General features: G+C 42.8%; 1 protein-coding gene across 1 annotated transcript in view; it reads left to right on the top strand.

Annotated features, from left to right (window-relative positions):
* The window catches only part of LOC118115429 (long-chain fatty acid transport protein 1), a 9663-nt gene extending 1547 nt beyond the window's left edge, over positions 1–8116 (top strand). The window contains exons 4-14 of the mRNA XM_035166574.2: positions 1–31; positions 142–336; positions 1043–1112; positions 1778–1869; positions 3561–3670; positions 3765–3974; positions 4925–5048; positions 5166–5303; positions 6069–6233; positions 6341–6487; positions 6570–8116. The exon at positions 1–31 is cut by the window's left edge and continues 225 nt beyond it. Coding sequence (XP_035022465.1) covers positions 1–31; positions 142–336; positions 1043–1112; positions 1778–1869; positions 3561–3670; positions 3765–3974; positions 4925–5048; positions 5166–5303; positions 6069–6233; positions 6341–6487; positions 6570–6727 — 1440 coding nt within the window. The 3' untranslated portion in view covers positions 6728–8116. The remainder of the gene's footprint in view (positions 32–141; positions 337–1042; positions 1113–1777; positions 1870–3560; positions 3671–3764; positions 3975–4924; positions 5049–5165; positions 5304–6068; positions 6234–6340; positions 6488–6569) is intronic.
* The last annotated feature ends 8514 nt before the right edge of the window (positions 8117–16630 follow it).

Genomic DNA, 16630 nt, shown 5'->3' with positions numbered 1-16630 from the left:
GCATTGGTGTTTGGGACGGAGCTGACGGAAGGTGGGAACAGATCATAAATGAAATTACATTGCTGCGCTCAGTTAATGCAATAATGTGTGGCCTCATGTTACTTTTACATGTCTAACGATTAACTTCTGGTGATGCTGAAGCTGTGTCAGAGGTGAGCAGCTCTCTGCAGCCCAGCATGGTTTTGTTCAGCTGTGGCGAGCAGCGGCAGCAGCAGCAGCAGCAGCAGGACGAAGAGGAGGTGAAGCTTCGCAGCCTCCGTGTCCAGAACCTTGACGCCCTGCTGGCCAGTTCACCCAAACACCCGCCAAACTACACGCTCAGGAAGGAATTTAACGGTGAGGGTCTGCAAAGTGTGTGGGTATGGTTGTGTTGCCATATTATAGATGTGTGTTACACATCAAATAGCTTAGATTGCAACACCTTCTTCTCTGATGCAAGTCTTTGCCTGCAAGAGTAAAACTACCCACTGACAGATTTCAATCTCTGGTCTTCTCATGAGACTTATTCCTCTGGGTAACATGTGCATATGACTGTCAAAACCACACATCAACCCACACATCAACCCACACATCAACCCACACATATTGATTCCCATGAAAAATTCCAGTATATTGCGAAAGATATTATTTGTGGGTAACGTAAGAGTTCAGAGACAGTTTTGTCTGTGTCACTCCATTTAAATTTTAATGTTCGAATCAACAAAAAACGTGGGACACCCAAATGCTCACAACACAACTGTGCACATAACATCTTACCTCATTTCACTCCGAATACTCTCTATATATATATTTTTAAAACTTAACGTAAAAGGTATAAACAACATGGCATATATTTTCAACTTATCTCTTATTGATTTGCTTATCTGTATTGTTTCACCTGTGTGATCACATGACATTCCTACGTTGCTGCTTGTCAAGTCTTTGCTTGTTGCTCTGTCATACAGGCACAAAAGACAAAGCATGGAGGTGAAAAGCATGTTTAACATTCCTTGTGAAAAATCTGCTCTTGTAACAGCTAAGTTGTATGGCTCTCTCCGTGCAGACAGACTCTTTTACATCTACACTTCTGGTACAACAGGAATGCCAAAGGCAGCTGTGGTGGTGCACAGTCGGTGAGTTTATTTGTGATCTTACCTCAACTGATTCTGCAGTGATGCATTTATGGACAAAGCACATTTATAATGAAACTTACAGTAGAAACATTTGGAGCGATGTTCATGGACAAAAGAGCCTAAACATTTTTATCAACTCTTTTCCACTTACGCAAGAATTAACAATACACAGACGATGATTGAAAACACTAGTGCAGTGCCCACTCGGAACCTTCCTGTTTGAAATGGGCTCTTTGCTTGTCAGAATTATTCCTTGTCCTCCTCAAACAGTTCTAAGGAAGTCACTTCTTTCTGTTCTGGACGTTGTGACCAGAACTTTTTTTTTATAAACAGTCTATGGTGCAAAATGAAGTTAGAAAACTGTGTTCATCCTACCTGGTTTATCTGCAAAGAAGATTTGTAGTCATTGTTTTTCATAAAATTCTACTGAACTTGCTGTATAACTGTTCAACTGTGTGGCTCGGGCAATTTAGGACACACATGCCAAGTGTGAAGCCGATTAGATGTACAGTTCATGAGACAGATTAAAATCATGACGCCATATTTAATTGGTAACAACTGCAGTAACAAGTGTTTCAATTAGAATCAGGAGCCACCGGTGTCTCCTGATGAAATGAGCTGTGGTGAAAATGAATGAATGAATGAATCAATGTCTTTCTTGTCAGGTACTTTCGCATCGCTGCCTTTGGTTTCCACTCCTTCGGCATGCGACATGATGACATCATATACAACTGCCTCCCCCTGTATCATTCTGCTGGTAGGCCTCTCACTTTCATCTTTTTCCTGAGGGACAGATTTACCTTGAGACCTTGACAAAAACCACCGTAAGCACCATGTCTTCTTCCTTGGTGACAGTCATGTGAGCATACTGGGCTCCACTCACTTTGGCTCACTGCAATAAATGGCTGATAACATCCACCTGAACCTGGGTTTAGTAGGCTCCTCCTAGCACATGGGACAGATGTGTGTTTCTGACCAGTTTACTGAAAGTATAGGCTCAAATGTTAAAGGACATAGCATGCCCATTTTACCACAAGTTGATATGGTTCCTTGGGGTCTTAATGAAATGTCTGTAACATACTTTGGTCAAAATACCACAAGGATCATATAAAACAGCACCCTTTTACCCTGTATAAAACAGCCTCCACCGAGTGACCTGTTTTGACTGCCTGTTCCTTTAAATGCTAATGAGCCAGCCCCTCCCTCTCCCCATGATTTTAAACGATATAAATTACATATTTTATATGATATAAATTATCAAATATGCATCCATACTTTGTATTCCCCTGTTGTCCTGGAGTTTTAATTTTCCCAATCACATAATTAATGTCCCCTCTGCCCATCCACTACAAGCACACAAGCAGACAGACAGAGAGAGAAAGAGAGGGGGCTATGAAGACCATCATTTACCCCGAACCCGACATTCAACGGGTCAACAACAAGCGGAGAAAGCAGAATCGCGGGCTGACCTTAATATAAAGTCTATGGGGCTGACCAGCGGAGAATGCTCGTCCCGTGAACAGCCAGGCGGCTGCGTGCTGAGAACGGCGCTGCGCTGCCTCGCAGCGGCACTTCCGCCGTACCCCGGAACTACTGTAACCCGGCGGAACTACTGTAACCGCGGAACTACTGTAACCCGGCATACAGTAGAGCTGAACATCGGAAGTCTTCCACACAGCTGGCAGTGGGAAGACCGCTGCAGGCAGCGCAGCGCGTCTCCAGCGCGCAGCCGCCTGGCTGTTCACACGGACGAGCATTTCTCCGCTGGTCAGCCCCATAGACTGTATATATAAGGTCAGCCCGCGATTCTGCTTTGTCCGCTTGTTGTTGTACCCGTTGAATGTCGGGTTCGGGTTACAGTAGCGTGAACACTGCGGAAGTCCTCCACACTGCTGTGCGCTGTGTGGCGCTGACACAAATTCCAGCTCACGCACGGGAGAGCGAGCGGTCGCTCCGAGCAGCTGCTGCAGCCTCCCAGTCCCAACGATCCAGACAAATGCCACATGTGAGTGAATCGCGGCTGACCAGCGGAGAAATGCTCGTCCCGGTGAACAGCCCGGCGTGCTTGGGAACGGCGCTGCGCGCCTCCGGTGTAAACCCGAAGTAACGAGTGGGGGACGGTGTGGGGGACGGTGGGGGTGGGCCAAGACCATGTAGGAGACTTCAGTTCCTTGTTACGACACAAACCCAGGAAGCGCAATCGAGTCGCCAAGCATGACGTTTCTGACTTAGAGGAACTATAACAAAACGCGAGTGTTTTTCCCAGAGTTTTGGGTTGGTAGACATGCCAGATACCCACATTAACCTGTAGAAGCACTAACAAAGTGGAATTTGCATGCTATGTCCCTTAAGCTTTAGGAAAAACTGAATTAGTTTCCTCTGTCTTGGTTTCTAAATTGATACTATTCATGTTTGTGTGTGAGTATGTGTTCATGTGGATGTTTACAGGAACCATCATGGGTGTAGGACAGTGTTTGCTCTTTGGTTTGACTGTTGTAATCAGGAGGAAGTTCTCGGCCACTCACTTCTGGGATGACTGTGTTAAATACAACTGCACTGTGAGTACTCACTGGGACATAGGAAACATGCTCCTGAATCAATACTGACTGGTCAAATTATTTAGGGCCATATTGATCTGTCTTACGTGTTTAGGTGACCCAGTACATAGGTGAGATCTGCCGTTACCTGTTGGCTCAGCCGGTCCGCCCATCTGAGGCGCATCATCGAGTCCGTGTTGCCTTTGGTAACGGCCTCCGTCCCTCTGTGTGGGAAGAGTTTGTCCAGAGATTCAGAATCCGAAGAGTTGGGGAATTTTATGGTGCCACCGAATGCAACTGCAGCCTGATCAACATAGATGGAAAGGTGCGTTTGTGCTTTTTGTTATGAATCAAAGCGACACAATGCAAGATTCGCTCTCGGCTATACTCCCCTACCAATGGGATGCATTTTTCCACTGTTGTAAATAAAAAGTTGCAATCTGAGCCTCCCCATGCATGCAGCTGCACACACACACACACACACACATTTGTTGACAAGCTGAAAGAGAAGAAACTGGCAAACTCAGAAGTAGAGTCTTCATAGCATTTCTAACTCTAAACCTGTCCTGAACTAAGTTTCACGTTCAGGCTCACACAGTTGTTGGGGTCTGGTAGTAAACGTTTGCACATTCACTGTACTCACCTTAGAGTAGAACAGTAGCATACAAGCTAACAAGCTGACACAGCAAGTAATTAGCGGACACAGATTTTGATGTCAGAGCATGATGTGTATCGTATAATATCAAATTGTTTGGCTAACTTGCTAAACCTCTATTCAAATGAGTTTACCTGCTTCTGATGATACGAGTCAACAACTTACTTACACAGGGAGCAGAACATCACATGACATAGCAAACAATCAAGAATTATGACCAGGTCAGCATCTGTCCCGCGTCATAAGGCTCCATTAGCTATTTCCAACACATCAATAATCCTTCGATATTCACTCTTGCTCGGTTTCTTACTCTATCATTCCTTCCTTTCCTCTTCTTTGTTTCCTCCAACATTGTCCTGTTCTGTTTCGGTGGCTTTGCCATAATGTCCACTCTGAGAATGGCAAGCTAGTTATCTCTGATGGCTGCTAGCCTCGGCTCCGGTTATTGCTGTGTGACGTATGTTGTAAAGCAGGCCAGAGTAAGAGAGTGCAGTTGTGGCAATGACAGACTTCTCCCTATTATAAGTTTGTTTACCATCAATATTATTTTGAAACTATTGCTCTAAGTTTATATTGAAGAGAGTTTTCCATCTCATGTACATGTGTTTTCACATGTCCAGGTGGGGTCGTGTGGCTTCAGCAGCCGCATCCTGCCCGACTTCTACCCCATCAGACTGGTCAGGATGCATGAGGACGGGAAACTGCACAGGGATTCACAAGGACTCTGTGTACCTTGTCCTCCTGGTGAGGACAACCCCCCCCCCACACACACACACACACAGCTACAAATGAATAAAACACGTTATGAATGTTGAATTTTGAATATGAAATGTTTTCCTCCTCCCATCTCTATCTCTGCAGGTGAGCCAGGAATGCTAATGGGCCTCATCAACCCTGCTGATCCGCTCAGGAGATTCGATGGTTACGCCGATCAGGATTCCACCAATCAGAAAATAGTTCACAATGTCTTCAAGATGGGAGACTCTGCTTATATCTCAGGCAGGTTTTATTCTGTCTCTTTGAAATACAGTCAGAATAAGGATGATCACACAGTCCAGACACACAGAATTAATTAGAAACTTTAAGTTGCCCTGAGGTGAAGGAGAGTCACTGATGACAATCTGGGAATCTTAATAGAAAACAGTGCTCCCTGCCTACAGTATAATGGGATGGGCTCCAGCTCCCTATGATGATTAATGGTCATGATAATACTATATTATCATTGAAAAGAACTTGCTAACCCCACAGACACACACAAAAACGCAGACACTGTCACACTCAGGGTGATACACAGTTTGGAAACAGGTGACATTTCACTTCAACAAGGTCCTTGCTCATGATGAATCTTTAATTAACTTCATAATTTCCACATTTACTCAAGATGTCTTATGCTAGTTTTTCAGAAATAGATGTCAGTGACTCATCATCACCACAGACTTCAACCTTCATTCTACTTATTCCATGATAGGGTGATGATGATGATGATGATGATGATGATGATGATGTTTTCGTCTGTGTTTGTTTGTTAGTTAGTGGGATTACACAAAATCTATGAGGGGTGGGGCGTGACATATGGGCGTGACCTATAAGCATCTTCAGGGGACAAATGAGTGCGTTCCATTTGGTGCAGATCCAAATAAAACTCTAGGTCTAGTGAATTTAAATGTGGTTTCTTAAAAAGGGACTGTTGCGCCTCGGCGGAGGTATATGCTCTACTGACTGTCATTCTACTTCTTCTTATTTCTGCCTCTGTCTGTCTTCCAGGTGACGTGCTGGTGATGGACGAATATGGCTACATGTATTTCAGAGACCGCAGTGGCGACACGTTTCGATGGCGAGGGGAGAATGTGTCCACCACAGAGGTGGAGGGCGTCCTCAGTGGCCTGCTGGGACACTCTGATGTCGCTGTCTATGGAGTTTCTGTCCCAGGTAGAAATGAGACAAAAAACACGGGGAAAAAAAGATTAACAGCTTAACGTGGGTGTTGAATTGTATTGACGTCTGCTTGTTACTTCACCGGCTCTTTCTGTGTGCAGGTGTGGAGGGAAAGGCTGGCATGGCAGCGATCGCTCCCGCAGGAGGCCCGTTTGACATTGACGCCTTCACGATCGCTGTACAGAAAGCCCTGCCCTCCTACGCACGACCCGTGTTCCTTCGGCTCATGCCATCTGTTGACACAACAGGTGAGAAACATGGCAAGGACGTGTAAAGACACACGTTTAAAAAAAAGTACTGTCAACTTACTTTTTTGACTTTTGTCCTCAGGTACATTCAAAATTCAGAAGATGCGGCTACAGAGAGAGGGATACAGGCCCCAAGAGTCGAGTGAAGACATGTATTTTCTGAACAGTCGTGCCGGGAGTTATGAGCCTGTTACTGATGAACTGTACAGCGCCATCATGGAGGGAGAGGTGTGTCTATGAGGCAGGAGGATAGATAGGTGGACTGTTGAAGAGGATAGTATGAACTGTATATTTCAAAGTGAAAGAAAGAAAGAAAATACACGGATATATTTCTCTACTAGTAATGACTACATCCTGATAAACCCTGGTGACTCTGGAAACATGGATGTGTCACTGTTTTTTGTTTTTGATATGGATTGGATTCCTGCATCAATAAGACAAACGTGTGATATGTGGAATCGATGATCGAAGATCACACAATTCTCCATGGACTACAGTACTTCAAGCTGTTTATGAGGAAGCTGAATTACGTATTATATGTATTGAAATCATTTATCATGCAGCTTGAACACAATAAGAAGAAAGTTACGTACTGCATTTGAAAAAAAAAAAAGCTCCAAAAATGTTATGCTAAAATCAATATTACATTACATTACATTACATTTCATTTAGCTGACGCTTTTATCCAAAGCGACTTACAATATTACAATATTCCGAACATATATTCAATTCAAGCACACTCGTATGTAACAGCAACCTTATCTAGGAGTCATTGCCCAGATTTGGCTTACATCCTACATCCCACATCAGGCCCACATACCGCGTGACATGATGGCACTTGAACGGTCTGCCCAGATCTGGGCCAAAAGTAAGTCATAACAATACCGCATGTCAACCAAAGGTGGAATTAGAATTAGTTGTGTGCTATTTGGGCCATATTCACCATTTACCGCATAGGCCACTTAAGGTTCACATCCAGATTACACCTTGCCTAGAGCACTGTATGTTTGCCAAAAAAGGCCCACATTTGTTTTGGAATATTTGGGCCACATTTGCTATTTCACAAGTGAAATGGCTCACAGCCATTTTGTTGGGGCCATAAGAAAGCCAGAAGAGCAGCATGATTCCCTGAAGTGGCCCACAGCCGTATGCTGTCTGGGAAAGGTCTGTGGTTGCACAGCTGAGAATAGGAATCCTTCCTCTGGACTTGGAAGTTGGTTGATTTAAAAACATCACAGAGGACAACATTATATTACATTACATATCATTTAGCTGATGCTTTTATTCAAGATGTGTAGACTTTCTGCTGTCCTGATGTCAATGGGGAGCTCGTTCCACCATTTAGGAGCCAGGACAGCAAACAGTCGTGATTTTGTTAAGTGGACAGACTGTGTGAGACTTCTGTATTGTCCTTATTATGAAATAATAAATTAATATGAATAGATCATAAATCCATATTACATGGAATGTCAGTTCAAAATCCACAAATGTCCACGTGCACTGATGATAGAATGGTTGTTTGTACACATACATATATTAACCAAATGTAATGCACTGACTGTAATATACTATGTGTTCATGTAATTCCATATCCTGTAAAATACATTTAATAAAACATACTGAAGCCTGTAACAGTTATGTAATTTGACCAGAAGACAGCATTTAACTTCTTTTTACATCACGCTTGAATCTAAAACTCAGGTGTGTGACTTTCTAAATGTGAGCCATCTTTTCCTTCAGTCCTTTTAAGTATGTTCTCAGCTCCTCCTAGTTGTCAAAAGATGAATTACTTTGAAAAGCCGCTCCATCTGTGTCTGTGGGAACACAGGGAGGTTGAAGACATCACTTCATCCAGCGTGTTTGCAAGTCGCGTTCAGTCATGTTGCTTAACGTGGCCACATTGTGGAAAGTGTACTATTTGATTATAAAGCAGGCCTTGCTGCTTAAGTACAACTTTAACCCACATATGAGTACAGGAGACCGATTGGGTTTCTGTTCCCCCTGCAACGTATTCATTAGCCTGTATGCTGACAGTATTTACAGAAACACCACCATCATCTTGTTTTATGTGTAGGCTACATGACATGAGATCTAAACGTGTACATATGATACGAGGATAGAAACAGTAATTACCAGCTCAGTTTCAACCCCGGTGGCTCTTTAAAAACGCACTCTAAATTCTGCTTGGATAAACTAATCCTGCATTAACACAAGGCGGCATCTGTTTAGGAAGGAAAATGAATGTTTACAGAGGATGAAAAAAATGTTTGACTGCCTCCTGGTTAAAATGTCTTCTCGTTGTGGTCACAGCAAGCATGTAAATTAAAATGTCATGAGGGGGCCTCCCTCCGTCTCGGTAAAAGATAGGGTTCAAATCATGGATGAGCCTTTGCTGCTGAGAGCTCCGCTGTCATTTGGTGTCTCCGTGCTGCTGTTTGGCTCGGCTCTGTGGCAGCGGGGCGACTCCAGCCAGAAAAAACAGCCTTCAAACACGCTCGCTGGCAATCATCTGCCCTGCATAAGTGTCCTTGTGGAAAACAGTGAAATTCCTGCCAGCTGCTCTGTGTCTGATCCCTCAGCACGATGCCCTGTGGATTTCAGGAGTAAGGAGGAAGAATGAGCCAGCCTGTTTAAAGCCTTTTACTTCAGTGGTTCCCTCAAGGCATTGTAATATACATTTCACAGGTCACAAGATGAGTAATGGGGCTGTAAAGAATAAAAACATATTTTTATACTTTTAACATTAACATACTTTTATATTATACAAAAATACATTCACTCATAATTCATTTTTATTGTGAAATACTTCATCTTGAATACATTTGCATGACAATGTGATTAAACTGCATATGACACATGGGCAAATAAACCTGTGATGAGGGGGTCTTATAGAAAAGTATCTTTGTTGGAAGAACATTTTGTGTTTCACTTGACTAAAAGAGCTGTGTGAGCCGTGTGCAATATTGACAAGAAGAATTCATACATTTGCACAAGATCTAAGTAAAGTTTAAGCAAAGTAAATGTACAAAGGAATCAAAAATATTTTTATTTAGGACAGAATGTGTCTCCCTCACCCAAAATCATCTGGAATTGGCTCTAGCTCCCTCTGTGACCCGTAAAGGACAAGTGGTATAGATAATGGATGGATAGATGGAGGGATGGATGGATGGATGGATGGAGGGATAGATGGATGGATGGATGGATGGATGGATGGATGGATGGAGGGATGGATGGATGGATGGATGGATGGATGGATGGATGGATGGATGGATGGATGGATGGAGGGATAGATGGATGGATGGATGGATGGATGGATGGAGGGATGGATGGATGGATGGATGGATGGATGGGTGGATGGATGGGTGGATATGACATAAATGAGGATTCAAGAACTAGCAGAGATGTGAATATTAAACATCCATTTAAGATACAAAAAAAGAAAATAAACCAACCGCCCTTTTTGAGGAAAAAGTTTAGAAGATTACACATCATCACAACAGACAGAGCAGGTGACTCAGAAAAGAGGAAAATACACTACAGTACACTGAAGAAAAAACACAATGGACGATCCAGCACCAGTTATATAGAGATAAATACCCCACATTAAAGAGACAAGAACAGATAGACACTTATCCCCACAAGTCAATTCTTAAAGCAAAACTACTTATAAGAAGGGAGTAAATCAACTTCTTCATTAAGACCAGGCTAGCGTGATACCATGGCCTTAAGCATCATTATAAATATATATACGATTTTATGATGTGATGAAATAAATGACAGTTCCAACGTGGATGATTACGTGGGGTCGCTGCGTCCAGAAGGGTAAAGGTGCCGGCTTATAGGAGAAAGCTACACACAATGTAGGGTCACTTTCAATCATGGGATTTTATTATGTCCTTAACTGCCTGCTTCTAATCTATTTTCCTTTTTTGTGTCAAAATGCATCATTCCTGCACCAGTAGGAATTTTTTTACACGTATATTTTACTTTTGTAGTCTTTTAACATCCATCTATTGTAGTATCTAAACAACACAAGTTGTTTTACCTCCGAGTCCAATTTCACTGTCACAAATGAAAAGCATTTAATTCATTATTGATTAGTTTTCTTTTACCCCTTGCTTTGTACAAAATGTTTTTTAGATATTCTCCTCTTACTATAGTAGAATTCAACTTTTCAGTGCACTGAAACGGTTTTAGAGTTTTACTGATACTTGATTCCTCCCTCCCAGTCAGTTGCAGCCTCAGTAAAGGGGTAAACTCTTTGTCCTACATGACTCACAGCTGCATGTTGTTTACAAAAAGGTTCCAGGTCATCCAAGCAGAGCAGAGACAGGCTCTCTTCATGTTCCTCACGCAGAGTCAACCAATCGGAGAGGTGCAGTCTTCTTCCTCTGATGCAGGGAGAGGGAATAAGCAGCTCTTGGGGGGGCTGGTGGTGGTCGGAGCCTTCCGACATGGGAGGAGCCTTGGGACCCTGTGTTTTGGGATCGGTGTTGCATGTGCAGTTCAGACTCCATCTCAAACTTGAGGTTTAGCCAACATGCCTACACCAGATTCAGCCATACATCACCCTGCAGTGTCAGTCCGACGTTTATGCCTCTGCGATTTATTCTATAGCCTCACAACCTGAGGCCAAATTCTTTCCTGGGCCTTTGCTTGTCATTTCTCACCCATTTCCTCTCATGGTGGTGCAGCAACTCTTTCACTGAATGGCAGAGCTTGCAAGAAGAATTCTGGTGTGATCAAGCTCCTGTTAAATTTAGTTGTTAATGTTTGTTAAATGAGAACTTTGTAATGAGCCCAGTTATATTATATACTATTTTTCAAATGAACACCTCTAATACAGTGTTTAGAAATAGTTGTATCTTTATTATGAATCAAGTTCTAGTCACTCTGACTTGGGATGTGATAGTAAAAGTGTCTGCAAGTTGGACTGTGTAGAGTAGAGTAGTACTTCATGTACTGAACTGATTGCCAAGTCTGAGTTGTGTTGAATGGATCCAGTTTCATTGGCCTTGAATAATTTGAGCTGCTCATATCCTGGGGACATGTAGAACGGATCAGTTTTGACAGGCGAGTCATGATTCATTTAATCATTTAATCATATGATTGAAAGTGAAATAGATAGATTAATATGTAGCTAAATATAATCTATGAGCTTGTTTCTATTTGCAGGTTTCCTGTTTTAGCCTAAGAGTAAAGTATCTAACCCATCGGTAGATCTAAAGTTATAATACTGTGACGCCGTCCCATTAAAAACAGATAATTATTCATTAAATCGACATCTTAAAAGAGATGGACGGGACCCTCAGTATGTGTCAATAAACGTTTAATCATGGAAACTTTGTCACTGGCAAAACCTTAATTTCTTTATAGTAAGGACTACATTTAAATAAACAAAGTTTCTAAGCATATTTCACTGCCCTAGTATGCAGGTTTAATGGGTTCACATCAGGTCAGTCTTACTATATATATAGTATACACTGTATACAGTGCTCATATATTTAGATGCATTTTGGTTGCTGTATTCATTACTGCTGTCACTGGCCATGAAGCGACACCCCAAAGAGATAGGGCACTCAACAGAGCACATACCTCCGCCTAGGCCCAACAGTCTCCTTATGAAAGCACATTTAAATCTACTCAATCAACATCAGCCCCCTAAATATAAAATATATTTCTTTTATCAAGATACATTAATCTACAGTTATTCATCCAGTGACTAACAAACAGACAAACAAATGCCTATGAAAACAGAACCTTCTTGGCAAAGGTAACAAAGATCCACAGTCCTTTTGTCTGTGGAAACACATTGTCAGTCCAGTTGAAGTTAGCCGAAGGTGAACTAAGGCTTCTGCAATCTGACTTGGTCCTATCACGTGGGTTTTTTCCAAATTGTGATCGCTTCAGTGTCACTTTGTGTTTCCCAGCTGGGCGAGGGAGTGGACTTTGTTACTTCAGGGGATACTCGGTTGATTTGAGAAACTGCCGAAGCCTTACATCAACTTTGATTACACACTGGGGAGCATTTTGTTCACAGGGAGAGGAGAGGGCATTTTTTCCTCCTGCACTGAAACAGTGTTCAGTGGGGATCTGTGAATAAGAAATGTTTTTATAATCATATGAGCAGATACTATTTAGTTTTGAAGAAAACCGAGAAGCCGTATCATTTATCCTAGACTTATCTATGTCTGCACTATTCGTTACAGCATACATATCTGAGCTGGCTGAGTAGGGGCCCCTCACACACTGGCAGAGACAAGATGAAACACAACACGCTGCCGTAGGTGTCTCTGCATGTGTTTGCATGTATGTGTGTCTTATTTCTCTCTCTTTCCAGGAAAGTGTGTTTGGCGCAGTTGAAGGCATCACTGCGGAGCGAGCTGTTCATTTTTTGCAGTGCACGATTTTCCTCTCCCGGCTGCTCGCCTCTGTCATTAGTCTGCTCAATTACAACAGCTGATCCACGTCGTGCCACTTAACATTAGTCACATCTGCTCAGAAAATGGATTTTATGGCTCGATTTCGAGTTGATGAGAGGATGGGTGAAGCACTGTGATTCCCCCTGTGCCCTCTTTACCATTGCTCCGTACCTGTCAGGTCGGTGACAACTCACACAGCCTATACTCTCTGTCAGCTGCAGATGTGTGAGGCAGCGTGACCTCAGGGGATGAAAAAGTCCTTCATGTGCTCATTTAGCAAAAAGCCTTCACTTCCACCCATCTGTTAACTTGCCTTCTCTCCACATCACGCTGCCAGAGGGGTCGAACAAATGAAGCCGGAACAAGCCAGAGGTCAGAGAGGCTTATTTAAGGTGGTGACAATGACAAGGTGTACGATGAGAGAAATCCAAAAAAGAGAGATGAGGGTTTCATGAGACATGAGTGTGATAGAGAGGAAAAGGAAATGGATCTAGGAAGCTAAGAAGAGAGAGACACAGAGTTTTTTATGTTTTTGACAGGATTTAATCTGATTCAGATTTTACCGTACACCCTGGAAAACCTTTTATTCAGTTAACCGGATGTTTTAGGGCGAGAACACTTCTTTTGATATTGGTCTGCAGTTCCATCATTTGTTTCTTAGACGCTGATGATGTGACAAAAACTTTACCGTTCCCTGCAGCAAGTGGCTTTGTCCATTTGTGATGGATTTACACTTACAGTTTTAATCTCCAGACGTCTGGCACTGTGTTGCTCTTGGCTGAACGACATGTTTGCTCAGGTAGTTGTGCGACTGGCTTCGAGGTATGTTTTCTCTCATTTGGTGGGTGTGCCAGATGTGTTGCCCAATCACCAGCAATGTCTATATAAACCCCGCTCTCTTAAAAAGGCAGTGCACACAATGGACTCGGAGGTTCTGTAGAGATGCAGCAGCAGCAGCTTGGTGTTCGCATCAACTGAAGATGTAAGAAGCAGCTTTTCCAGGTGACAAAAGCAGAGACTGTAACATCAAGTGTAATTTAGTAATTTAGAGAATTGAAAACATATTTAAACTCATGTCATCTAGCTCCGAGGTTTCTCCCACAGGAACGCCAATAATGACTTTCTCAGCCACCATTGTTGTACACTTGTGTATCATCGCACCACTGTTCAGCTTAAGTAAACATTTTGCTGTGCTTTGTCTAGGCTGCACACGGCCCTGGCAACACTTCCTGGAGACATTTGATGACATCATAGATCTGGGATGGATGAGCATATTGAAGTGACTAAATTTGCATTGCATATACAAATTCAGCAACACGACATCATAGCTCTCGTATAGTTCACTGATCACTGTTCCCAGTTCTGTGAGACATCCTCATTCGCTCTTGAATAGTGATTTCCATTATTTAATTGAGGCGGCTGTGGCTCAGGGGTAAGAGCGGGACGTCCTCTAACCAGTAGGGGGGCAGTTCGATCCCACTCTTCAGCATGCCAAAGTGTCCTTGGGCTCGATACTGAACCACAAATCATCAAGACTAGAAAAGTGCAATATAAATACGGACCATTTACCATTTAATTGAAATGCTGCTGCTGAGTATGAGGGTTATACCTCGCCTCTCTCAAGTATAGACTGTCAACATAAATCAGTTTCACTGAGTGTAAAGTGACTTGTGAGAAAAGGAAGAGGTGGAGAACGAGTGACAAGACCTTAGAATAAGAGGCTCTTAAGAAGAAGTTGGGAGCAGAGAAGAGAAGTAAATAAAGAGGGGATTAATGAAAGGGAAACACAGGAGAATGAGAGGGGAGCTCACCTATCACCTTAACTCTAAGGAACACAGGTACATTTCAGGTGAGCCAAGAGAAATATAGAGATGGTGTCAAATACTTTTGAGCATGTGAAAGGAGCCGTAATCATCTTCTATGATCAGCTGAATGTTTATCCCAGTGTTTATCTGACCTCATGTAACAGTTGTAGCTTTTGGCCTCGTCTGCTCAGTGTTTATCAAACTGAGATCGAAAGTTTTTCATAAACACTTTCAGTAACCTTATCCTCATATAACCTCTCTTTCTCCGTCCTTTGTTATTCATGCTCAATAGCAGAGAAAGACGCTATTTACCAAACACCGACAGCATCAGCTTTATTTGTGTGTGAACTTTCGTTGAGATAATATAGTAGGTGACAGATTCACAGAAAAACCAACATATTCCCACATTCTGCGTTTTGATGATAGTGGTAGAGAGCGTCCTCTATCACAAAATCTCCAAGAAGGGTTCAGTCTGGTGGAGACCACAGACTGTATATAAAGATGGACGACACGTCTGCGCTTCCTCCTCCTCTCCAGAAATGAAGTCAAAATGTCCTGGATATGAACGTTGCCATTTTGCCCATTTGGAGCCAGAATCTGCGCTGTGGTGATCTGTGGAGGGAGCCAGAGAATTGTTGTCCATTACGCCGACTAGACTGATAGCGTGTCAGTCTCAGCTGTCAATCATGATGTTTCATCCCATTTTTATAGCATCAAATAATAAATTAAAACCAAACTAACTTAAAATGAGCATTTGAACAAACACCAGTGTGATGAGGACGACCTAAAATCACATTATATGGAGGAGTTTATCACCAATCTAATGAAAGCAAACTGGTGTTACTTTTCTGAAATCTAGTTTTTCTTTCTGTGATCATTCTTTGAATGAACAGAGCACATTACTGACGCCATGGGCAACCTGGATCCTCCCTATCGATGCCACAAGCTCAAATCTCCTGACCGCCATGAGGAATAGACACATGGATCCACCATCCTGTAAAACATATCAAATACTTAAATCCAAATTTTCCAATGTTATGCGTATGTATTTTTTGTGATATGTATGTGTTGTGTTTTTTGTGACTTACGCAGGTATTTGAGGGGGGTTGGGGGTGTAGGACAGAGCTGGTTCTTTCTGGCTGTCAGATCTGCACCTCCATACAAGTGCATCGGTAGTTAGTGGATGACATGTGCCGACACATCACAGGTATGCTCTTTGACTAGAGATTGTATCTAACAGCCAGACTGACTGTCTACATTGTAGCTATTTTTTGAGTCTATTCAAACTATGGCACTAGTGTGTGTGTGTGTGTGTGTGTGTGTGTGTGTGTGTGTGTGTGTGTGTGTGTGTGTGTGTGCGTGTGTGTGTGTGTGTGTGTGTGTGTGTGTGTGCGTGTCGTGTGCGTGTGCGTGTGCAGGCAAATCATTGCCCCACAGCATTCCCAGTGTACATCGTGCACTCTTACAGTGCCCTGGTGTGTCTGGACACTGCATCACACCAGACACGGTGGGCAAACATACTGCGAGCTGCTACATAACATCATAGCTCAGGTATATAACCTCTGTTTCCAGTCGTGAGCAAAGCAAATGTGCACAAGCTGCAGTGCCTTATTGTTTTCCTGACCACTGACCTGATGTGGCTTATCTGCGGCCTGATGGCGCTGTGGTGTGAAAGTTGACCAGAATCCAGAACCTTTTTAGAAGCTGTGTCTTCTTTGAAGAAGCTCAGAGAAAACTGTAAAAACAGAGGTACATCCGATGGGCAAAGAGGAAGAGGTGAGATACCGTCAGACAAAAAGATCAGCATGGTGTTGTCGCTTCAATCTTGTCTTTCCCATCCTCTAAAGCTCTTTGCCTTCCACAAATCCTCCTCCTCTCTTTTTTCTCCATCCATTTTAAACCAAGCCATTTTACCA

The sequence above is a fragment of the Hippoglossus stenolepis genome, chromosome 2, assembly GCF_022539355.2.
Source record: "Hippoglossus stenolepis isolate QCI-W04-F060 chromosome 2, HSTE1.2, whole genome shotgun sequence".
NCBI classification, from domain to species: domain Eukaryota; kingdom Metazoa; phylum Chordata; class Actinopteri; order Pleuronectiformes; family Pleuronectidae; genus Hippoglossus; species Hippoglossus stenolepis.
The sequence above is the reverse complement of the archived record's forward strand: the minus strand, read 5'-3'. Positions and strand labels throughout refer to the sequence as shown.